General features: G+C 38.0%; 2 protein-coding genes across 5 annotated transcripts in view; both read left to right on the top strand.

Moving 5' to 3' along the window:
* Positions 1–251: 251 nt before the first annotated feature.
* LOC148911275 (uncharacterized) lies at positions 252–4769 on the top strand. Its single transcript, XM_089029928.1, has 6 exons — positions 252–372; positions 1303–1404; positions 1517–1620; positions 1700–1764; positions 2010–2170; positions 3545–4769. Exons 1-6 carry the CDS (start codon positions 252–254, stop codon positions 3802–3804), a joined length of 813 nt encoding a protein of 270 aa, XP_088886054.1. The 3' UTR covers positions 3805–4769.
* A 469-nt stretch (positions 4770–5238) lies between these two features.
* The window catches only part of LOC116298293 (pleckstrin homology domain-containing family M member 2), a 40039-nt gene continuing 21505 nt past the window's right edge, over positions 5239–23772 (top strand). For all 4 annotated transcript variants that reach the window (XR_016119733.1, XR_016119735.1, XR_016119734.1 and 1 more), the window contains exons 1-25: positions 5239–5529; positions 5706–5836; positions 6131–6246; positions 6771–6880; positions 7719–7818; positions 8203–8227; positions 8733–8795; positions 9272–9320; positions 9997–10752; positions 11382–11687; positions 12508–12574; positions 12872–12941; positions 13605–13695; positions 14074–14144; positions 15125–15207; positions 16159–16294; positions 16974–17064; positions 18018–18102; positions 18295–18325; positions 18460–18494; positions 18884–18944; positions 19130–19234; positions 19670–19744; positions 20400–20519; positions 23094–23216. Coding sequence is in view for 1 of the 4 variants with exons in the window: in XM_089029633.1 (XP_088885759.1) it covers positions 5762–5836; positions 6131–6246; positions 6771–6880; positions 7719–7818; positions 8203–8227; positions 8733–8795; positions 9272–9320; positions 9997–10752; positions 11382–11687; positions 12508–12574; positions 12872–12941; positions 13605–13695; positions 14074–14144; positions 15125–15207; positions 16159–16294; positions 16974–17064; positions 18018–18102; positions 18295–18325; positions 18460–18494; positions 18884–18944; positions 19130–19234; positions 19670–19744; positions 20400–20519; positions 23094–23216 (2844 nt within the window). In the remaining 3 variants the exon portion in view is untranslated. The remainder of the gene's footprint in view (positions 5530–5705; positions 5837–6130; positions 6247–6770; positions 6881–7718; positions 7819–8202; positions 8228–8732; positions 8796–9271; positions 9321–9996; positions 10753–11381; positions 11688–12507; positions 12575–12871; positions 12942–13604; positions 13696–14073; positions 14145–15124; positions 15208–16158; positions 16295–16973; positions 17065–18017; positions 18103–18294; positions 18326–18459; positions 18495–18883; positions 18945–19129; positions 19235–19669; positions 19745–20399; positions 20520–23093; positions 23217–23772) is intronic.

Raw genomic sequence — 23772 nt, 5'->3', positions numbered from 1 at the left:
TTTCTTCCTTCTTTGCTTCTTTCTTTCTTTCCTTACTTCATTCATTCCTTCATTCCTTCCTTCGTTCTTTTCTTCTTTGCTTCATAATTTTCATCTGACTTTCCTTCATTCCTTCTTTCCTCCCTTCCTCCCTCGCTTCCTTCGTCCGTCTATTCTGTGTGTGTACCTATTTTATTGCTATGTAGATAAATTCTTCATTCAATCCTGGCCAGACCTTTCCAGTGTTATATGCAATCTTCATAATATCATGGATGACAACGCTAGCCACTGTACATGGAGATGCCTCAACAGTACTGCTCCCAACACCGACAGTCTCTATCAGTCTTAACTTAAATGCCTCTATTGGGAACAGCAGTAATATAACAGACCAAGGTAATACATTTAATTCTATTATTTGTTTTAATGTTGTCGTATTTCATTAATCTCAGCCAACAATACAAGGCAAAGACTGCCCGTCATGTGATATCAGCCAGAGCAGGAGTATTCTTTTAATTTGTTAATTCAGCTAAATGATTCTCACGAACTTCATTACCAGCCAATAATACCAGGCAAATACTGCCAGTCATGTGCTATCAACCAGAGCGTATTGTATTGCTTGGTATCAATCAGCTCAATGAATCTCATGAGTCTTGTTACTAGCCTACAATGACAGGCAAACACTGCCCGTCATGTGCTATCAACCAGAGCGTATTGTATTGCTTGGTATCAATCAGCTGAATGAATCCAATAAATCTCATTACCAGCCTACAATGACAGGCAAACACTGCCCGTCATGTGCTATCAACCAGAGCGTATTGTATTGCTTGGTATCAATCAGCTGAAGGAATCTCATGAGTCTTGTTACTAGCCTACAATGACAGGCAAACACTGCCCGTCATGTGCTATCAACCAGAGCGTATTGTATTGCTTGGTATCAATCAGCTGAATGAATCCAATAAATCTCATTACCAGCCTACAATGACAGGCAAACACTGCCCGTCATGTGCTATCAACCAGAGCGTATTGTATTGCTTGGTATCAATCAGCTGAATGAATCTCATGAGTCTCATTACCAGCCTACAATACCAGGCAAACACCGCCCGTCATGTGCTATCAACCAGAGAGTATTCTATTGCTTGGTATCAATCAGCTCAATGTATCTCATGAGTCTCATTACCAGCCTAAAATGACAGACAAACACTGTCCATGCTTAATTATTGAAGTACATTTCCACTGAACGTTTGCCTATACCAGGGTAAAGATCCTGGAAACAAGATAGGAAATAATATAGTTGTCTATTTATGTGAACCTATTGTCCAACAGGAAACCTAAGCTCAACCATCCACCCCAATGCCACGTATGTGCTTCCAACTATAGCTCCATCCATTATCAGTCAAGTCTCCAATGAGACAGCTACCGCTGATAGTAAGTAATTCCTTCCTTCCTTCTTTCTCTCTTTCTCCCTCTTTTTTTCTTTCTTTTTTTCTTTCTTTCTTTCTTTCTTTGTTTGTTTTCAATTTCTTTCTTTCATTCTCAGACGTGTTCTTTATGGAGTTCAAGCTGGTATCAAAAGAATGGAGCTCAGAGCTGAACACAAAAAGTGCGACTTTCATTGAACTGGCAAACGAAATCACAACAAAGGTAACCAGAGGTAACTAATTGTCTTTGTAAAAAAAAAAAAAGACAATAAAAATCGAACGTATGCATACTTTTCTTTTAGATAGGGGAAGTCTACAGCAGCAGGAACGATACGTCTTATAATGGCAGTCTTGTGTTGGGATATCGGTAATTCTTAGAATCTCTGTATCTTTCTATCTATTCACTTATCCATCCATCCATTCATCCATCCATCCATCCTCTTCCTTCTTTTATTTTAATAGCTATCACTTTTTCTTTCATTATTTTTTTTCCTTTTAATTGTCAATTGTTTCACCGATTTACAGTACGATTTTTCACTTAATCCTTAAAAACACCAACGAAACCTATCGATAAATAACCTACTACTTTACCCACTAACGTACTTTTCCTAGTAACTCTTCCAGTGAGGGTATCTACGCGTCAGTCAAGATTCAATACGAGAGAGAAGATACAATGAACGTATCATTAGTGGACCCACTGCTTGAATACTTCAGAACTGGAGGATCTGATGGATTGTTGACAGATACTGTCTTTATCAAACTCAGCAAATATGGTAGGTATAACGATTACAGTGCTTTCCAACCACACGCGTTGAATCGTACGATTTGTCCTCACTAGAAAAAGCCGTTCGATTTGAACCCACGATGAGCGCGCGCTCAAAAACCGCTGAATGATCTACAAGATTTTATTGAAAAACCATACACGTTAACGTTTTGAACTTCAAGTAAGTAAAACCCTCAAATTTTGTACAGGACTCTATACTTTTCATAAGCTTATTTGTAAAAAAAACTTCTAACACACGAAAATATAGATTTTTGTAGGAATTTTTGTTCGTCTTTATGGATTTTTTGAAGGCACTGAAAGGACGAAATATGACAAATCAATGCATTTCTTTGTCTTTTTGTCAATAATATCCATGTAGTATTGTAGAATGATTCACTTGCCGGCATTTGTGCAGTTATAGAGTCTGTAAAGATCTATATTATCTTGTGAGTTTTTCCCTGATCAGCATTTTCGGTGGCAAAATTTTTGCTTCAAAACCTAGCTTGTAGGCATCAATTAAATGCTGATTATCTCAAAAACAAGCTCGGAACACTCCATTTTTCTTTTCATATTTGGAATCAGTATTAAATTTTACTCTAGAAAATCGTAGTTTAAAGAAAGTTTAAATTTTTTTCCCAAAAGTAGCCAGTCACCTTAAGTTTTAACAAACTTTTAACCCCAAATAAAATCGTCGTTCACGTGGCAATCTATGCATATTTGGTAATCTTACCTTAATCAGAAGTCTGTAAGTGAACATATAATCTTTCTTTGGGTAATGTTCCGCCATTTGAAGCTTTAAAATGTCCAAATGAATCAAAAGCTACAGATATTATAGCGACGAAACAGTTGACCAAAAACTTGAACCGCCTTTTTGGATTTAGCTTAGAGACCTGGCTTTTGACAAAGGAAGCCCAAAACCTTCAAAATCACAGGGATTCCGCACGAACGAAACTATCGATAATTTTAAAATGAGGAATATCGGGTTTTGGTTAATCTCAATCAAAAATGTTTACTTGACATAACTTGTTTGACATTGTCGGATATCATTAGGTCCGTGAAGTACATGCCTATAAATGGAATTCAAGGAAACGCCTTGATTGACTCGTGTCCAGCAAACTCCTATTTCACCATATTCAGAGATTGCTTGATAGATGAATATAGGATAATTACTTTGAGTAGATTATTAAGACTATTCGGCAAAATCTGGCTTTTCTCCCAAATATATAATGTAAGCTTACCAAATAAGGATCAGAAATGATGGCCACATAAAACGACAACTTTATATGGGAGAAAGCTTGATATGTTCTGATTGGCTATATTTTATGGCCAATTGTTTTCCACTCATGCGCAGTACCCTTCATCACAGTTTCCATTCCCTTCACAGCTGATTGCGTCATTTCCTATGTGGATACGAGGCTGTGCTACTGCTCCACCAGGACATACAAGAAACAGATCAAATGTGCCGAACCTGACGTCATTGGAGGGGAAGTGTGCCCTCAGAAGTGCTACAATGGACACCAGATGACGGGCACTACGCCATGTACGTGGGATGATCTCGATGCCTTTAGATGTTCAGCCGTGTCATGTCAGTCCGCCATGATAACAGTTGTGTGCACTGTTCTGTTGTGTTTGCTAAATGTTTGAGGATTTCGTTATGTATACATGTGACATCATAGCCGCCATGTTGATTGACATGCACAAAAGATTTGGTCTTGGTTTATTCTTTCATTATATCAACCAAGCTTCTCGGCTCCCTCTTCGTAGTGCCATTGTTTCATTTGCATTTTGAAGCCGACTCTATGCTTCTAACTTATGCATGACCTCCGTTTGTGTCATTTCTTTCTTTAGCGGACGCTTGACTGAGAATCAGCTTCCAGAACATTTGAAATCGCCCAAAGTATTTATTGTGTTTGTTGTTTAACAGATCAAAATCAATTTTCCGTGTTTGATACTCTGATCAAAACACGCGGGATGTTGAGAGAACACGAGAGGAGCGTAGGAAACCACGACGCGTAGCGGATGTAAAGCGTATATATAGCATATATAAACTAAGCTTTATACTTCAAGCATATTTATTCTTTTTGAGCCAACTGTCTGTCTGTCTTCTGGATTGAGTGGCATAAGACGAGTCCGCGATTACATCCCCTTGGAGACAGCTATTACCATATATGAGGCTCTCGTTTTACCTTGGTTTGATTATTGTGACGTGGTATGGGATAATTTACCAGTAACGTCTGCTGAAAGATTGCAAAAAATGCAAAATAGAGCTGCAAGAATAATAACAAAAAGCAGCTACGATGTCAGATCTAGTGATATTTTAACTTCTTTAGGCTGGAAAAGCTTACAAAGAAGAAGAAAGGAGCATAAAGCAATAATGATGTTTAAGACTTTAAACGCACTTGCACCAAAATCTGTAAGGGAACTCTTTTATTTTCAAGAAAATACCTACGATCTTCGTGGTAGAGAGAAGTGCTTAAAGTTACCGAAACCCAGCACTGAGTTTTTAAAAAGAGCTCTCTCTTATGACGGTGCAAAAGTGTGGAACTCATTACCCCAAAGTGTCAGACTGTCCAATAATTCGAAATCTTTTAAGAGGAATCTTTCGTCTGTTGGTCCTTAACACTTTAATTACTATAATATTTTTGGGGGGTAGATGATAATTTTTTTCATAATCTGTCTATATATTCTTAACGTTATTATCAATTTTTGATATATATTACCTATCAACTCGGTTTTCATGAAAACCAATTTGTACGTTGATGAAATTTCCCGAGATTAAATAAAAGACATCTCTCTCTCTCTCTCTCTCTCTGTCTATCTATCTGTCTGTCTGTCTGTCTGTCTGTTTGTCTGTCTGTCCGAACGTTCGATTCTGTATTTTCTTGTGTCTATTTGTATTTTGGACTTCAAAATTCTAAAATTATATAAAATCTCATTCAATTTTACATGTTAAGAAGTTTGTACATTAATCTTATGGCAAAATGAATAAATAAAAATTGAATCTTACATTTTCTGTTATGGGTTACCTGTGCTAGATCGCACCAGTCTTCTTTGAGGGTTTTTCAGGCCTGGTTCTTATTTTGTTGATTTGTCTCGAGCTTCCGGCTCCACTTTGAAACAACTACTTTTTCTTTAAATTTTATGCTGTTAAATCCTTCCGCTTTTCCGCAATTTGCTACAAAAACAAATTAATCTCCTACGTCTCCAGGTCTAAGACCACATTTTTCGATATAATAATAATAATTTTTTAAGTTTTGGGAATTCTAATTTGGGATCAAGACGGGACGTCGTGACGAAGAGAACGTTGGCAGGTATCCGTTATATCAGGAAAGCAGTCTTCAAAACGCTAGAATATTCATCTAAATATCCGTAAGTTATAATAATTAATTGTATTAGGCTGTTTTTGAATGAATCTTATTTTCAAAGTATTTATGGCATTTTAAACGTTCATGACATTTAACAGAATATATTAACCCAAACTTTTTGTATTATTTTACATTTGGAAGCGTCTTTGTGACATGTCAAATATGGTTTCTTTATCATAGCTTTTAGAGGAAAGTAACATCACATGGAGTACGTTTGATGGCATATATGTGTACAAATGTTTTCATCGCGTTCTAAGAGTGCAATTGTTAAGGATGGGATTATTGAACAGATAGGAGAACAGATCAAAGCTGTAAGTAGAACTAGTGACATGGCAATAGTCCCCTTCACAATTCCCTGCGCCATCTTAAAAGGCAGCTGTGCCTTTGCATCGAAGCAAGACGAACAGTGAGCTTGCAATGATAGAGACGTGCAAATAATTGTCCAAGGTGTTAAAAAAAGGTCTCTATCATTGCAAGCTCACCGTTCGTCTCGCTTCGATGTAAAAGGCACAGCTGCCTTTTAAGATAGCGCAGGGACCATGCTGCCCCATAAGGGAGGACATTTATTGTTAAGTCATTTGAACCTTATTTATTTTTGACTTCAGCTTCAAATCAGCAAGCAAAATGCAGATGCTGAAGGAGACACAAACTACAGAGTTACAAGTAGAAATATCCACCTGCAATGCCTACTGGACTTGCTGGATCATGTCTTATTACATGGGTATGAATCCCAGGGGATACAGGGGTTAAAATAGTGGCTGGTCAGTAGGCCATTTGCAGGGAACAATCACATGACTGTTACTGCATGGATGGCAAAAGAAATAGGATTTCCTTTGTTTAAATAACTTTTGCTGGATTACTAATGTCATATCTAAAACCTTTTTCAAAATTTTTTCCCTTCTAAGACATTTTTCGATTTCAAGATATGCAAGCATTTTATAGTTTGTTTGCTGTCTAGCAGAGCCTTCCCCAAGAGACCTTTGGCTGAATTGGTTCATCAACAAAGTGATATATCAGCACATAACTGTTTGTAGCAAATGGACTGTTGCCTGAATCATGATGACCAACCACGTTATTTTTAGCTCAGTCATACCTTTGTTACTGGCTCAACATTCAGGGTTATTTGACATCTTGAATCCTCCATTATCATAAACTTGAGTTTGTGCCCATGGATTTGTTTCACTAACAACTCAATATATTCATATCTTCCCTAAGTCCTCACTTCTTTTTAAACAATGTTTCCAGACTAGTGAATGTTGAGAATGGGTACTGGCCATTTGTTGTAAAGATCACACACTCTGAGACTGTCAAACTGATCTCAAGACATCCACAAGTATCAAATGACCTTGATAAAGGTATGTAACACGAAAGGAAGTGTTAATTGATTAAGAAGTAAAACAACTTTTTCTGGCCTTCTTAAAGTGATTCGATACACAGGCCAGGAAATGGTGAAAGCCTAAAAAAAGTGTGAACTCACAAGAGACTTCATACACTTCTTGATGGAGTGATGTCTGCTCTTCCGAATAACATAGAAGGAAAACCCTTTGTAGTTTTTTCATGTTGAATACTTCTTTGAAAAGTAGCATGGGTTGAATGCGCTGCTATGTGGCTGCCTCTCACCACTGTGTAGTACATGCCAGGGGCTGTGGGTTTGATTCCTGGCTAAGCCACATGTGAGTGGATCTTTTCATGAAAGCTTTTCTCTGGGTTTTTCTGGGTTTCCTCCCTCCATAAAAAGTGAGTTGAATGTAGTGGTAGTGCCTGCAGAGGGAACCTATACTCTCGATCCTAATACCTTTCCCATCCATTGAGAATTCCCAATCCCTCTCCATGGAGGATGCATGGATATTTTCCGGAAAGAGGCAAAATTAATATATCTTTCTGCCCCCTTAGGAATTTCTGTATTTGGTCACTAGTAGCCATATACAGTGGCATAGCAAGGGAGGCAATTGGGCACCAAAATTTAATTAAATCATGCAGGATTCCTGTGGATTTGGCAGGGAAGGGGTAATGCCAGGCTCTACACCCCCTATAGTTAAGACCTGGCTACACCCCTGGACATAGTTCCTCTGTGTTCCTCAAGTTCCTCTGTTTATTTAGTTCCTCTGTGTTTCTCAAGTTCCTCTGTTTATTTTGTCACATTTTAACGTATACCATTTTGAATATAAATTGATGTTTTTTTCTTAAAATCAGGTAGAGTCTGGGTGTTTGTTGCTGTCTGTGAAGGACTTTTGGAAAGTTATATCCGCTTATTCATGGAAGGGCAAAAAGATGCTAAAAAACTGTACACCAAGTAAGGATAACAATGAACAATTCTTAGATTTAATTTTAGACCAACAAACAACAACAGCAACAAAGTCAAAAGAGAAAAGAAAAAAAAAAGAAGGAAAGAAAGGAAGGAAGGAAGAAAGAAAGAGAGAAAGAAAGAAAGGAAGAATAAGAAGAAAGAAAGAAAAAAAGAGAGAAAGAAGAAAGAAGCCCAAGCGCCAAAAGAAAGCCCGCGAGGAAGCCGGAAGGTCCGGCCAGAAAGCGTCCGGAAAGGCCCCTTTTGTGGTGAAATTTTGTGTGGTGAGTAGTTTCAATTGGAATTAGGAATGAAAAATATTTATACCAAAAGAGAAATAATTTAAATGTTGTTTTGATATTAATAATTATTTGTATTGTAATTATTCCTCAGAGATGCATTTGTTAGAGACAAAGAGGTAAGATGCTTGTGATTATGTTCATGTACACAGGGGACTTTGTATCTATAGGTATCTAGGGTTTTTCTCTGGTTTTCCTCCCTCTGCAAAAACACATCAGAAATCCCAATTCAGTCTGTGAATACTCCCATTTCGAGTTCACCTTTGCTCAGTCTTAGCCTCGATCGTGTACAAATGTGTTCTTTTGTTTTATTAATGTCCACTGTATAGTAAGGAATGTACGTACTACAAAACAATACGTTTTGATTAAAATGCCACAGGTTTTGGTTGAATAGCTGAATATTATAACGCACAAACGAGACTAAGGCTGAGCAAAGAGAACTCAAAACTGGAGTATTTGATCAGCCCAGAGGTTGTTTCAGGGTTCAATCTGTGAGTTAGCCATGCCAATAAAATAAAAATGAATCAGCCAATTACAATACATGTAAAGTACTAATTTCTCAATAAAAACTGATCGCTTTCTCAGTTTACCTATCCTTCCATTAATTTTATTCCCTACACGTAGAGACTAGTGATTCTTCTGACATTGGTGTCTGGGCTTGACTATGTTCCTATTGCACTAGATATGGTAAGAGAATTTTTTTTTTCTTTTGTTTGTTTATCTTTTCATTTATCTATCTGTCTGGGTAGATTTAAGGGGGGGGGGGGGGGGGGTCTGAACTACCTGTAGTGTACGACCGAACCACTGAAAAGTGCCAGTACAAACCCCTCATAAGAAGCTAGAAGCTGCTTTTTATTCATTCTGTTTGTTAACTTTTTTATTTATTGTATGTCTGTTTGCTCATTTTCTTTTTTCTTTCATTTTTTTCTTTCCTTTTCCTTCTTTTATGTGGTTTATTGTTCTGTTTCAAACCTTTCCTAGTGCACTTAACTTGAAGGGCCACGCAACAATGCTTTCGAGTCGATTAAAAAAAGATCACAGTTGACTTAAAACCACCTTTGTTTCGAAGTCATTCAAGCGAACTTGGCAAAGCCCAAGTATCTATTTGCTCAAGCTATTGCATGTAAATCTACGTCTTTAACAACCCACCATTTGATTCGTAGAGTTCTCCCTATCTTGGTTATGGATGTCTACCAGCGCCACTAGCCAAAGGTAAGAATAAGATACGAGTCAAAAGTATAAGATATTGTTTTATAAAACTAGAAACGTTAACTAGCAGAACGCATTATAATCTCATACAAATGGTTCCATACTGTTAGAAAATGGAAGTAGTTCTTTTCACCTTCTGCTCTGCAGTAAACATTTACGATTCTAGTATGTTGCCGCGACTTGGTTAACTTTCTTGAGAATTATTTTTAGCCTTTAAGCGGATGAGGGATTTGCATATCATTTTTATCAAGCGTGTCGTTAACATTTTAAAGAAATATCTAATAAATAGCTGTAATGTACTACAGATCAGTTTTCACTTACCCGTAAAAAGTTAATTCATATTTTAGTCAACGTGAGTTTTTTTCCCCCAAAAAATATGCTCAGGTTGAGTCCGCTTCTGGCACGAAAAATCCTTCGATGAATACTTGTACAAATTCCGTGTATTTTGGCAGAATTCAATTACGTTTCAGTTTGCTGAAACATTGGTAGATAGACATCCTTTGACAACCTTAAATAGATGAAACATTACAAGGCTTTGTGATAGGAATAAAAATACGTATCTAGGATACAAATTCTACGACAAAAAATTTATGCTACCACTCAAAAAATATCATATTATCATTCCATTTTGCATTTTATTCATTTGTTATATTCTTCGTTTTCCATCGTGTCTTTTAAGCGAGCAGCAGTAGCCCTCGTACTGTCGTAAAGAACGGTTCAAAACAAGGTCATTCAAGAGAAAGCAGCGTTAGTGCTTCTAGCAGTGTTTCTAGTTCGTCAACTCTACATGCACCAACAAGCCCGATATGTTTACATTCAAATGATACAGAAACCTTTGAGCTGCATGACCGAAACGAAACGTCAAACAATTTCAAGGAATTTCAAGCAAACGGGTTGCAAAATTTTAAAGTAGACCTTGAACTAAGAAAAGTAGAATTTAATCAAGCTAACGATTTGTATCACGACAAAGAACAAGCGAAAGATATGGCGTCGAAACATTTTGATACGATTACAAAACCGTTTTGGAGAGCTGTCGGAAAACCTGTTCAAACCAACCAGTCAGGAAATACTAAACCTGTTGGGACCGATAAGTCAACTGGCACTAAACCTGCTGATAGCGACCAGTCGACTAAAACTAAACCTGTTGCCAGCGACCAGTCTGAAACCAAAGTTTTAGGTCTCATGGACCCTCATTTATCCTCATTGGACGAAGATCTCTCGATCGATTTCCGAACTCGTTTAGGAAGTAACTTGTCGGAAATTTCAATGGAAGATATGGATCTTGTTGTTCAGCATGAACATATAAAAACTCGACGAGTAATGAGGAAAAATCCAAGACCTCAACGAACTGAGAAAGATGAGCAGAAAGCACGCAAGTATCCTTCTCCTGAGGATCACAAAGACGAACATGACGAACAAGATGAAGATAATGAAGGTTAGGCGTGTATAAGAACTCATAAAAGGCTTTGTACCGTCATGTGATGGCAGCCATGACAGGAGGCACAATAATAGAGTCTTTCTCCTCAGGGAAACTGAATTCTTTCTTGCGTCAATCAGTATTCTCGACTTTCACATCACCATCAATCCTCTTGCGTCTTCGGGGGGTAACCTGAGGGTAAAAACCCACTTATTTTGCTGAAGGCTGATCAGGCAATGTTGAAAATACCTTGTTTGGTATCCAAAGATAAAATGAAGAAGTAAAAAACAGACAAAGATAGAAGCTTGAAGACGTTTATGGTAAATTTTAAACATTTTTTCGTAAGTAAATACATTTTCTGTAATACCAAAACTCTTTATGATCTGTACACGCAAAAATAACTTGGAATAAACTGATAATCAGTATTGTACAGATAAAAGCAGGTATAGTATAAATTCAATTAAGAAACATTTCCATTTTTTGACAGTTTTTTGATTGGTTACCCCCCAAAACGCAAGGCATTATGGGGATGTGAAAGTCGAGAATAGGCCAGCTTCAATTGTTCCTGCCCCTGTCATGGCTGCCATCGCAGAAAAGTTTTGACTAAAAGCATATTTTCATTTATTACATATTGACATTTTCTTCAGGTTTAGACGTTCCCAAGCTGTATGCTCGTACGTCTTCCTACCTCTCGGATTATCGGAACGACTCGGAGAGCGCAGCCAGTAGCGTGGTATCGGGGGACTCTTTGGACCAGTTTTGCCGTGATGCCGATTTTGGGTCGCTGAATAATCTGAGTAGCGAAAGTGCTGTTCGTACCGTCGTTACAGAGTGCAAAAACGAACAGACTGATTTGATAAAGAAAGAGAAAGAACATGAAGAGAAACCAAAGGCTGAGCAGAAGGACAAGACTGAAAGTGAAGATGCTGTGACTACGTCGTCAGAATATGAAGGTGATTGATGTGATTCCTTTACTAGAGTGCATGCAGTAAAACCATGAAATAAAAGCAAAGTTGATACTGACCATTAGTAGCTATCTAGTGACTAATAGTTGCCAGCACTCAACCAGAACATTTATTAAACAAAAGACACAAATGGTCTCTCGTGTATTTGTCTTTGTATGAATGTTCTGGTTGAGTGCTAGCAACTATTAGTCACTAAATAGTGCTACGTATTTGTCAGTATCAACTTTGTTTTATTTCATGGCTTTACTGCATGCGCTCTATGTGTCTGTGTGTTAACACGTTAATAGACCCCTTGCAGCACGTTGGAATGCAGCTCAATTTGGAAGATAACACAAAGGCTTCAAATTCTCAGGGGCTTTAAATTATTTTGTTTTATCCTCGAAATTGAGCTCCTTCGACGTCACATGGAAGTGGTCTATTTGTGCATACATTATTTAGTTTTGGTGCCCTCTCGTTCTTTCTCTAAGACTTTCTCCTTAACTTCCTTTGTATCCTAATCCTTATTTTCCTTAGTCGCTAGTGTTTCGGTTATCTTTCTCTTTCTATTCTTTAATCCATGTCTTTCCTCCATTCACAAGGTTCTCATTCTTCTCCCATTCTGTCTTACTACTCTCCCACTTCCAAATCCCTGCGTTCCAACCAAATTATCTTGCGTTTTCCTCTTCCTTTAAAAACCACCTCTCCTCTCCTTTCGTCTCCTCTCCGGCCCTCTCCTCTTTTCTTTTTCCTTCTCTTCTCCTCTCGTGTCTATTATCTTCTTTTCTTTTTCCCTTGTTGTTTCTTATTACAATGTTTATTTATTTTTCAGGAATAATCCTTGGTCTACCAAAGAGACCAAGTCTACGAGATATCCCAGGAAATTCCTGTGATGTAAGGTAAGAGTAATTTCCTGAAATACCAGCAAATAACTCTTGCATCCTTGAAATCCAAAATATTTCTCTTTACAGACCTCTAAGTTACCTTAGGCGCATTGCTGTCCCATTTCAGACCACGTGTCATTCTCTTGAGAATAATATTCTTTCTTTGAGTTCTATTCATTTTCACTTGTCTTCTCTTGTGCAATGGAACTGTTAGACAAAGAAAAGGTACAATAGGGAATGACACACGTGGTCTGAGATGGAAAAACATCACCCCCACGGTAAAATGTATATTGAAATCTCTTATTTTCATAGGACTGATGCAAATACTATTCTTCTGTTATCACTGGAGATTTTCAAAAATAGCGATGAACAGTTTCACAGGGTAAGAGACTTTCGCTGTTTTTAAAAGGGACACTGACGGGGGTGGTGTAGGGGGTGCTAGGGTCACCCCTTCCCTCTTCTCTCCCAGCATTTCCCAATAAAATAATAATAAACGATAATGAAATGCAACAGTGGCATTTTTACAGAGCACCTCTTTGTCCACTGAAATTCCAATTGGAATCGGAGGGGAAAAAAACGGAGAACCTGTCCTTTTCTTATTAGTTCAATCAACATGACGGCTTTTTCGTTATTCATATCTCAAGAGATTTTGAGTCATCTTAAAGGAGCACTTGGATGAAAACGCCCCAATTTTTGAAAGTCCGAATAATTGAAGTATTTGAGGATACTATGACTCAATTATGATTACGTAAACCAGATTAGTGAAAATTTTAGCCTGGGAGTCACTTGCAGATGAGAAGTTTTGGGTTAAAAGCAAAAAGAACAATAGGGCTGAGTAAATGACGTCATTTACTCACAATTTAGATGCTGAAAAAAACTGATAATTTTTAACTGCTACATTTTACTGTTAAGAAAGTATGTTGCTTGGCTACTATTGGGGGCATATAGATACGTTTAACCAAGTTTCAAGTCATTTCCAATCTTTATCCATTTTCATCGAAGTGCCCCTTTATTAAGATTTGTATCTTTTGGTTTACTTTCTTAGATGCTGTGTACTTCCACTGGTCATCACTTTGGTCAGTTACTGTGTGCCTATGTATTGCTGACAGATTTTGCTATGTATTTGATAAGAAAAGGTTTGTGATATCTTCATTCGTTTCCCGCTACAAAACAAACGAATTCCCTTCTCTTGAGGATTGAAATGATGTTAATATGTTCAATAGAGCTCCTCGGCTCAGGCCTAATGTTTTCCCATTTCAGACCACGTGTCATTCCCTAGAGTATCGTTTCTTTGTTTAACCCTTTTGCTCGGTTGCACATAAGAAGACACATGAATATTGATACAACTCAAACAAAGAATCTTATTCTCAAGGGAATGACACGTGGTCTGAAATGGGGAAAACATTACGCCGAGTCGAGGAGGTCTATTGTTTTGACCCTCGGGTAGGGATTTAATGCAAGGGGTCTATATATTATCTTATCTCATGAAGAGTGTTTGTTCTATTTCCAAACAGTTTCATTCAGAGAAGAGACAAGTTTTCATACAGATGTCGCTATAGAGTTTGCAAACATTAAATCAATTGAGGTATAGTTTTTATAGTTTTTTAAATAGTTTTTTAAGGTTCGTTATTTATATTCCTCATAGGGAATAACACGATATCAGTAACATCATTATTATCATTGATCATGATCATTCAGGATTATTATCATCATCATCATCATCGCTACCATGTTTGTCATTACTATCATCGCAATCATCATCTCCACCTTTCTCATCATCATGACCACCTTATCACCACCACCATCATTATAACCACCACCATCGTCACATCATTATCATCCTAACTATCATCATCATCAGCAGCAGCAGCAGCAGCATCATTATCATCATCGCCACCACCACCATAAGTATCATCATTATCTTCACCATCATCATCATGAACAACAACCAGTCAACATCAAACATCCTCAGCAACATCATTATCCACCATTATTTCTCAGGCTTACCATAAACCACGAAACGAAACGAAACGACACAATAAAATGCGAAACGAGGATTTCGCATTTTACAGATCTTTAAAATGCGAAACCGTCATTTCCGGCGCATTTTACAGATATGTAAAATGCGAAACGACAGACTGTAACCCGAGGCTTTGCGATCCCATGTTTAACTGTAAGCTTACTCACGAAATTGGATGAAAACTGTGTAGCTCCATGTCTTAGAAAATTAGAGATTACTTTGAATCTCAGTGGGAAGAACAGTGTAAACTTTTTATGTACCAAAAGCCACAAATTTATAAACTATATTGAAATACTTCAACTCCTGTTGTTGTGGCGCCATTTTGAATGCACAGGGACTAACATTAAGCGAACCGTGACATTCAAATTTCCAGTTCAAGACGTTTCTATTGAATTTCGAATCTCGCGCGCTAATCTATGTCTGACCATATATAAACATTTTTGTTTTCAAAATGTCTACCCCAATCTTTGATACGACGTCAATATCATTGTTGTTGAACCGCGTGGACATTAATGGGCACCGTCTTTTTTTTACTCTTATTATAGATCGGCCTGAACTGTCAGTCAGTTACCGTAGCATCCAAAAAGGAACATTGTACCATTACGTTCGCAGATGAAGCAGTTTCAAGGTATTCAAAATGGGCATTACAGTCTACGTGCGTCTCCCATTAACATTCGACTACTTTTTATTATGCCTTGGTATAGGAGCGTAACAATTATTATGATATTGATGGTTTTCACGTCGGCCATGTTGGAGGACTTTAACAAAAGAATTGTGAATTTATTTATTTTTATATCCTCCAACATGGCCGCCGTGTCTTTTTGTTATTTGATTCTCTTGGGAATGTTTGAAAACCATCAATTAATGTAGCCAAGATATAACACGCTGTGATTAGTCATTTAGCTAGCGCGAGCATGCATCCTAAACTCGATGTTGCACGCTGACATGATTGAGTAGGGCGTGTTATTTAATGAAGATTTCGTTAGAAAAAAGTAAAAATTTTTTGGTTCCACAAAGATTTTTTTTTTACGGTTTTGCTATGTTGGCCTCTTGAGACTTTACTTTTTTTTCATGATTAGCACTTTCTTGCGTGCACCCAAAACTCGATCGATGGAAGCGCGCTAATCATTGAACAATCCGTTATTTCTTGACTTGAAACATTTCTTTTTTGACGCAACTGGCTGTACTTAGCAGTTTTGTGTTATAGACCTCTTGCAGCACTTTGGAAAGCAGCTCAATCTGGGGAACAAAACATAAGGTTTCAATTCTCAGGAGATTGGAATTCTTTTGTTTTGTCCCCCAGATTGAGCTGCTTTGACGTCACATGCAAGGGGACTATTGGTGTTTTACCGTGGCAAATCAAACCCCATAACGCGATATTCATTAATATACTTGGCACGTGGCTATTTTGACAAGTTGACACGTAAAACTTTAAAAAAAGAAAGAAAGAAAGAAAGAAAACGGAAAGGATGAAGAAGAAAATAAAACATTACCGTAAAAAAATATCCCATCTTGAATTTGCTTCATTTTTTCCTTTATAAATGATGCAAATGAGTAAAATTATCACATTTGTCTACAGGAGTTTTATTTCATCATTGACGTCACAAGTGTCACGATGCTGTCCATCGATGTCGCTGTCAAATCTCGTGAGCAACACAGCACTACAACAAGAATCAGCGATAGTTAAATGGATGGCCAAGGACAAGAAATTAAAGGTAAATTATGACACTTGGTTAAACCTACCAGTAGTATATTACCATTATATTAATCAAAACCTAAAACAACCTCTGCGCTGATCTAAGTCAGGGCACAGCTAACTCACAGATCAAACCCTAAAACAACCTCTGCGCTGATCTAAGTCAGGGCACGGCTAACTTACAGATCGAACTCTGAAACAACCTCTGGGCTGATCTAAGTCAGGGCATGGCTAACTCACAAATCGAACTTTGAAACAACCTCTGTGCTGATCTAAGTCAGGGCATGGCTAATTCACAGATCTAACCCTGAAACAACATCTGTGCTGATCTAAGTCAGAGCATGGCTAACTTACAGATCAAACCCTGAAACAACCTCTGGGCTGATCTAAGTCAGGGCACGGCTAGCTCACAGATCTAACCCTGAAACAACGTCTGGGTTGATTTAAGTCAGGGCACAGCTAACTCACAGATCTATCCCTGAAACAACGTCTGGGCTGATTTAAGTCGGCACAGCTAACTTACAGATGGAATTGAAATTTAGCGTGATAGCTTGTGGAGGGAGGAAAACCGGAGAAAGCGGAACAAAAATCCCCAGAGACCCAACAAACATTACTCCAACGATCCAAGCCAAGCCCCTAGAGGTACGAAGTGAGTGCCCTTTCTTCTTTATTAATATATCTTTTTTTCTTTAATACAGATGACGACTCAAAATACATCTTGCTTCTCATTAGTTCGTTGGTGTGGTCTAACAGGACTCGACTCCAAAATCGAGATTCTCAGTTTTCAAAGTGAGTTAAGATTGTCGCAATCCTATGTAGAAACTTTGACAGCATTTGAATAAATGACCTTAGTGTCATTCCACTACTTTTCTTCATTCACCATTTTCCATTCGTAAGGGGAGGGGAGGGGAGGGGAGGGAAAGGAGTTGAGGGGAATTGCCTAGCATGGGTACTCACGTCACGTCCCGTCTCGCCTTTGGTTTTCTAAAGCCTTGTCTTTTCTGGTTTTCCATTTTTGTAATTATTTTCTCTTGTTGATTGTAGATTGCCAATAAAGTTGTTAAAAAAACAATAAAAAATGGTTCACTGGTCAAACACAAAGCGCTCAAGCGAGGCGCCAAGGTACTTTCAAAGGATTATTCAAATTTGAACCTTTCAACCTCGACTGAATGCTTTGTGTTTGATCAGTGATGGAAAATGGTGAATGGCATGGTGAGATTAACCAACACCAAATACTCGAGCTTCGAGTTGTCTGATTTTGTGCAGAATATTGATGTATTTTTGATTGTTGAAGTTGTACATTCTTTACCTATCATTGGTATTTGTGAATATTTAAACACTGGTTTGAGTAAGACTGAGTAAATCAGTCTGTAATCAAGAGATACAGCAATAATTTAGGACTGGAAAATGGTCTGTTTGCTATCGTTTTGTAAGAATAGGGATAGCAATACCAATAACGATTGCGAATGTGGTTGCGATTGCGATTGCAATTGCGATTGCGATTGCGATTGTGATTGCGATTGCGATTGCGATTGCGATTGCGATTGCGATTGCGATTGCGATTGCGATTGCGATTGCGATTGCGATTGCGATTGCGATTGCGATAGCAAATAGAATAAAGATAGAAGAAAAGAGGAGAGGAGGGGAGAAAAAAGAAAGGAATAGAATAAATAATTTATTTAATGTAAACAAAACACAGATTATTTAGTCGACACAAAAACATGAAGGTTATTTTCTTGCAGGTGTAATGGAGGGTACTTTGGATTACAAACAACAAAATTATTTAAGGATTAGCTCAAAATGGACCAAGGGATACTTTGTTTTAACGTGAGTATTTTGAAAACAACAAAACAAAACGAAGAGAAAAAAACGACAACGACAACAAAGCATTAGCAATGAACAAAACGAAATAAAGAGAAAAAACCAGCAATAACAACAACAAAAAAATAAGAATAAAAAACATGCATAATTCAAATGTTCGTTGATGCCAAATTTACATTTTTAACCCCTTTGTTTCAGTAATGGGACTCTGTGGCAATATTCAAATCAGGTATTTCTTTCATTATTTTTGCTGTTCATTATATATTTTACATCTATTTTAACCAATTATATACTTTTTTGTATCAAAGTGAAGGCCTATACTTCCGTTGAAATACTCAAATTATATATTCATTTTTTCCCCAGAATGATAAAGTGGCGAAGAATATGGTAGATCTAAGGTAGGTATACGTGGAATAGTAGAATAGTAGGTCTTTATTCAGTGCGGGGAGGATGTCTGGCAAGTGAAGTGTGCAGACGTTGGAGGGTATGGAGTCACTGGCCACTATAAACGAATCATACTACTCCTTAAACTCATTCAAAAGTATTGAAATTTGACATTCATTTTTAAAGACATTTGATCGAGCCCTTGTAATTAGGCATTCCGAGGTCAAGAAAAATACTAGGTCTAGTTGGCATTGCCATGCACTTTTGGGCTGAGTTAGAGGATATCATTTCCAAGGTGGCGTTTCAAGAATGTAAAATCACGAAAGACCGACCATGGTGGCCATGTTTGTTGATATGCGACTACACGAGGTATCTAAATCAGAGTTCTGTGTTATTATTGCAGTACTCTTCGTTGTGGTGGATGCAGACAGTTACATGATCCTGAACGGCCATATGCATTTGAGGTACGCCTTGCCTTGCCTTGCCTTGCCTTGCCTTGCCTTGCCTTGCCTTGCCTTGCCTTGCCTTGCCTTGCCTTGCCTTGCCTCGCCTCGCCTCGCCTCGCCTCGCCTCGCCTCGCCTCGCCTCGCCTCCCCATACAAAATCACATCTAATTCTGTCGCCTATTATGTTTTCTTTATCTCAATAGGTTGTATCGTCTGATGGAACTGGCTCACTTATGGTACTCGCTGCTAATATTGAACACGAAGCATGTGAATGGATTTTTAAGATTTGCCAATCGATTGCTGAATCTGTAAGTTGGTAGCATATTCCATTCCATTTCAATCGACAAGAGAAATCTACGTTGTACTCAGTCCCTACTAGGAAAATACTAACCCAAAAAAATTGACCCATAATTCCTTTCGGGGAACGCGGTCAACTCGGCTGGTTCTGTGAATTCCCGTTACCATACTTCTCTCAAACCAATAGCCCCTTTCACAGTTCCCTGCGCCATCTTGAAAGGTAGCCGTAACTTTGCATCTAAGCGAGACGAACGGTGAGATAGAGATATGCGAATAATTGTCCAAGGTGTTAAAAAAGAGGTCTCTATCATTACAAGCTCACCGTTCGTCTCTCTCCGATGAAAAGGTACGGCTACCTTTCAAGATGGCGCAGGGAATTGTGAAGGGGACTATTTTATTTGTTGCTACTTTATTTGGTTATTGAACATTAACTTTTTTATCTGCAGTACGATGACGATTCAGATAGAGGATGTACGGTCATGAAGTGTTTTCCTTGTTGTCTTATCACTACTAAAGAAAAGGTATAATAATAATAGTTTGTGTTAACGTGACTAGATCATTGGCGAGGGAGTACGACCCTGCGAGCAGAGGTTTTCTTCTCCGTAGGGCTGATACCAGCCTGCAGGAAAAAGACTTGCAATAATCAGGGTGGGGAGGGAGGAAAACCCTTGAATCAAGGGAGAGACCTAGGTAACAAACATGAAAACATAAATATGCATCTTTTACGGTCATCTGAACAATTAATAGACCCCTTGCAGCGCGTTGTAATACAGCTCAATATAGAAAACATAACAGGTTTCCAATTCTTATGAGACTGGAATTCTTTTGTTTTGTTCTCCAAATTGAGCTGCTATGACGTCACATACAGGGGATCTATAGTCCATTTCAAATTCTGTAAATCCCGCGGTGTTTTATGACTGAAGACTCATTTGCACAGGATTAGCCTGGCTCAAGAGTAAAACATTTGCAAATGTCAACTGTATTGTAAAGAATGTTCAGATTGAACCATACCAATGTTTTGAAATTCCACGGAATGCTTTTTAATGGTATCTGTTAATAGCTGACTTATAAACGAGGGTAAACCTGTGCAAATGAGTCTCTGGTCTTTAAAAACAGCGGCATGCATCGAATGCGTAAACTGGTGCATTTGGATTATTTTTTTTCTATTTTAACTAGATTGTTATTTGCCTGGCTCAACCAAACAACGAGAGTGAGTACAAGTACATCACTAGCTCCCCAGTGCAGGACATCACCAAGATATTCGTGGATAACACCTACAGAAACTATTGTATTATCGTAAGTTTACTTTTGACTGGATTTCTAAGGCCTAAGGTAAACGTCGAACTTTCCATGCACCGAACTTAATTACATCAAAGAATGCTGCCTCATAATCACCTGATATCCATTGTTTTTAATGAGTTCGGTGCATGGAAAGTTCGACGTTTGCCCTAGGCCTATTTTTTGTTAATATAAAGAAATACTCTTTTCTTTGATTAGTATGAGACACGTGCCTTATGAGAGCACAATCTATCGTTCTTCAATACATACCCAAAAAATGACTATCTAATTTTTGTATTTCATAAACTAAGTAAAATACTTCATTGCTCACTGTTCAGTATGCAGTTGTAACTTGAAGCTCTTGGAGATTGGCAAGTCGATCGAGAAGTGTTGTCGTTCTCCTAACGCTCTCGTCTTCTGTCAATCCCCTCGTACTTAAAATAATAATTTCTCGCATTTTTCAGTATATATTTTTCATTTCTTTGTTAATACAGCTAAAGAGTATGCTGCCAACTCATTATTGATTTTACTTTTTTATCGCAAGTCAAGTTATAAACGAATGTGTGAATCTTCGACATTTTATCTGGAAATAGGACTCAGCTTTAAAGGGACTCTGAGGTGCCAGACACATCATAGCTTAAAATGTACATCAAACCTTGTTGATTTTGAAAATCGAAATGAAAATTCCATGAAATGCGTTTTTTGGGGTGATATCGTCCGTCAAAGTTGCGAAATGACTTAAGCTGGGCTCCCTGTGGAATATCACGGATTTGATGGCTTGGGATGAATGAGGTGTGATGACGTCAGATAGTGGAACATGTTGGATAGCTGGAGTTGAATCAACCAAATTTCGCTATGGAAGTATGGCTGTTCTTTGTCAATTTGAGCCGGAAATTGCTTGAGGAGAAGAATATAATACACCCGATGAAAGTGTGATCGAGGACAGTGAGCTAGAAGAAGTGGCGAACGAGGAAAGGCTTCTAGGAATCGATTAAAGTCAACAATGTGTCGTGATGAAAACAGCTAGCTGATATGTGTTTATGTTGTTAAATGAGCTTATTAGGTAAAGGATTATGAGGTAAATGAAACATTTTATTTCACGCAAGATTTCAATATTTTCTGATGTTAAACTCAACGTAATTTTTAGACGTGACATGCATCACGACTATCGTGTCTGAACCGAGATGTGCTTAGGACTGCATTTAATAGTTTCTCTTCATGACAGAGAAGGCTCATTCCAAATTGAACAAATATTACAAATAAGTGAGTTTTTTAAAGTAATTTCCATTACGTTCTTATATTCCAAATAAGTGAGCTTTTTTCGGTATTTTCTATTTCACATACGTATACGTTCAATGCATATACATTTCGCTGAAATGCTTTTTCAGCCCTCTGCGTTGTGCTAGTTCTGATATCGCCAATTTATAATTACATGGTGAATGCACGGTTATCTTGGCAAGAAGATCAGCATGTGTGGTATCTAAGATATTAAAGATCTACCTTCCCTGAATGTATGAGGAAGATACTGGCTTTAAAGAAGATGGAAGTGAAGATGAAGTTGCTGACACGTACACCACATCGATTCCTAGAAGCCTTTCCTCGTTCGCCACTTCTTCTAGCTCACTGTCCTCGATCACACTTTCATCGGGTTTATTATATTCTTCTCCTCAAGCAATTTCCGGCTCAAATTGATAAAGAACAGCCATACTTCCATAGCGAAATTTGGCTGATTCAACTCCAGCTACCCAACATGTTCCACTATCTGACGTCATCACAGCCCAGGCATCCCAAGCCATCAAATCCGTGATATTCCACAGGGAGCCCAGCTTAAGTCATTTCGCAACTTTGACGGACGATATCACCCCAAAAAACGCATTTCATGGAATTTTCATTTCGATTTTCAAAATCAACAAGGTTTGATGTACATTTTAAGCTATGATGTGTCTGGCACCTCAGAGTCCCTTTAAAACAGTACTTCGGACGCTTTGGCCGTTTGAACCCTTCGCATGGTTTTTTTGTTCATTACTGGGTTGCCTGTGGCAAACCAGTCTTTAAACACGTCTGGTTTTTTTTCCTCCTCGACAAAATGGAAAAGTTGCGCAATATTACCCATATATGGATTGGATGACGTGTCGATAACTTCATGTGCGAGTTCAAAATAATATAAGTAAAGCAGTTTGTAGAAAAGCTCGTCTTATATCGGCGAGTGAACAAAAATTGTCTGAGTGAAATAAACTCACTAAGTTCTGAGCCAATTTGGTCTTGTTTCGATTTGATCCCATAGTCAAATTTGTTTGATTTTTCCTCTAAAGTTAGGTATTAGAAAGTATTTTCAAAAAATGAAATAAAAAAGGGGTTAGCCGACTTCGTTTTAGAGCTATAAGAGATTACAGATGTTAAAAGTTTATGAAATTTTGCTTATCAAAACATTGGAATGACGTCATAACAAGGCAACCCAGTATACGCTCTTAGAGCGTCTTGTTATTTTTACAACGAGCAATGTCATTAGGTTCGGGTCATGTGAAGTTCAACGTTTATGTTCGGCTATACCTTTACGCTGTGATTTTAATACGTTTGTTTATCTCTTCGAAGAAATTCGACCATAGTGAACTGATGAACGCCGGTGAAGGATCATGGTTCGTGTGGTTCAATACCGAATACGAACTCAGTAAATTTGAAGCCGCAGTAGCTGAGGCATGGCGGGAACTATTTCAGGTATTTATTGAAAGAATTTGTTCTTTTCAGCCAATCATATTGCCGGAAATATTCCAGCTTCGAGTTCTATGTTGCTCAGGGTTCGCCTCGGTTTTGTGCAGAATATTCATGAGTTCCATTCAAGGTCCCTTGAATTTCAAAGTAATAATTATACAGCTTCTCATTAGTCCCATATAGGTAACTGTCCAATTATTTTCTTAATTGGACAGGTCTGTTGATATGGGATTAATTAGGCAGCTATATAATTAATAGGTAATGGGATTTCATGCTCTCCAATCAAGAAATAATTAGACTCGAAAAATTCCTCTGACTGCCAAATTGGACTCGGCCTACGGCCTCATCCAATTTTGTCAGTCCTCGGAATTTTCCTCGTCCAATTATTTCTTAATTGGACAGCATGGAGTCCTATCACATACACTAATTGTATTGTTAAAGTTATGCATTCTTTACATATTTCTGTATGTAAACACTCCAAATGCCCAGGATATTTACTACCCAGTATACCCCTCGGTCTTAGCTTCGATGATTAACCATTCGTACCAGACAATGATTTTTG

This window comes from Actinia tenebrosa, unplaced genomic scaffold (assembly GCF_029948245.1).
Source record: "Actinia tenebrosa isolate PJP-AT-01 unplaced genomic scaffold, QUT_ActTen_1.0 PGA_scaffold14__42_contigs__length_11649687, whole genome shotgun sequence".
In the NCBI taxonomy this organism is placed as follows: Eukaryota; Metazoa; Cnidaria; class Anthozoa; order Actiniaria; family Actiniidae; genus Actinia; species Actinia tenebrosa.
The sequence above is the reverse complement of the archived record's forward strand: the minus strand, read 5'-3'. Positions and strand labels throughout refer to the sequence as shown.

What these genes read in the sequence shown, in the direction of transcription:
- LOC148911275 (XM_089029928.1), top strand. Translation starts at nt 252, where the DNA reads ATGACAACGCTAGCCACTGTACATGGAGATGCCTCAACAGTACTGCTC. An exon ending in CAGTAATATAACAGACCAAG is followed by an intron (nt 373 to 1,302) that starts GTAATACATTTA and finishes ATTGTCCAACAG; the next exon opens with GAAACCTAAGCTCAACCATC. An exon ending in CAAACGAAATCACAACAAAG is followed by an intron (nt 1,621 to 1,699) that starts GTAACCAGAGGT and finishes CTTTTCTTTTAG; the next exon opens with ATAGGGGAAGTCTACAGCAG.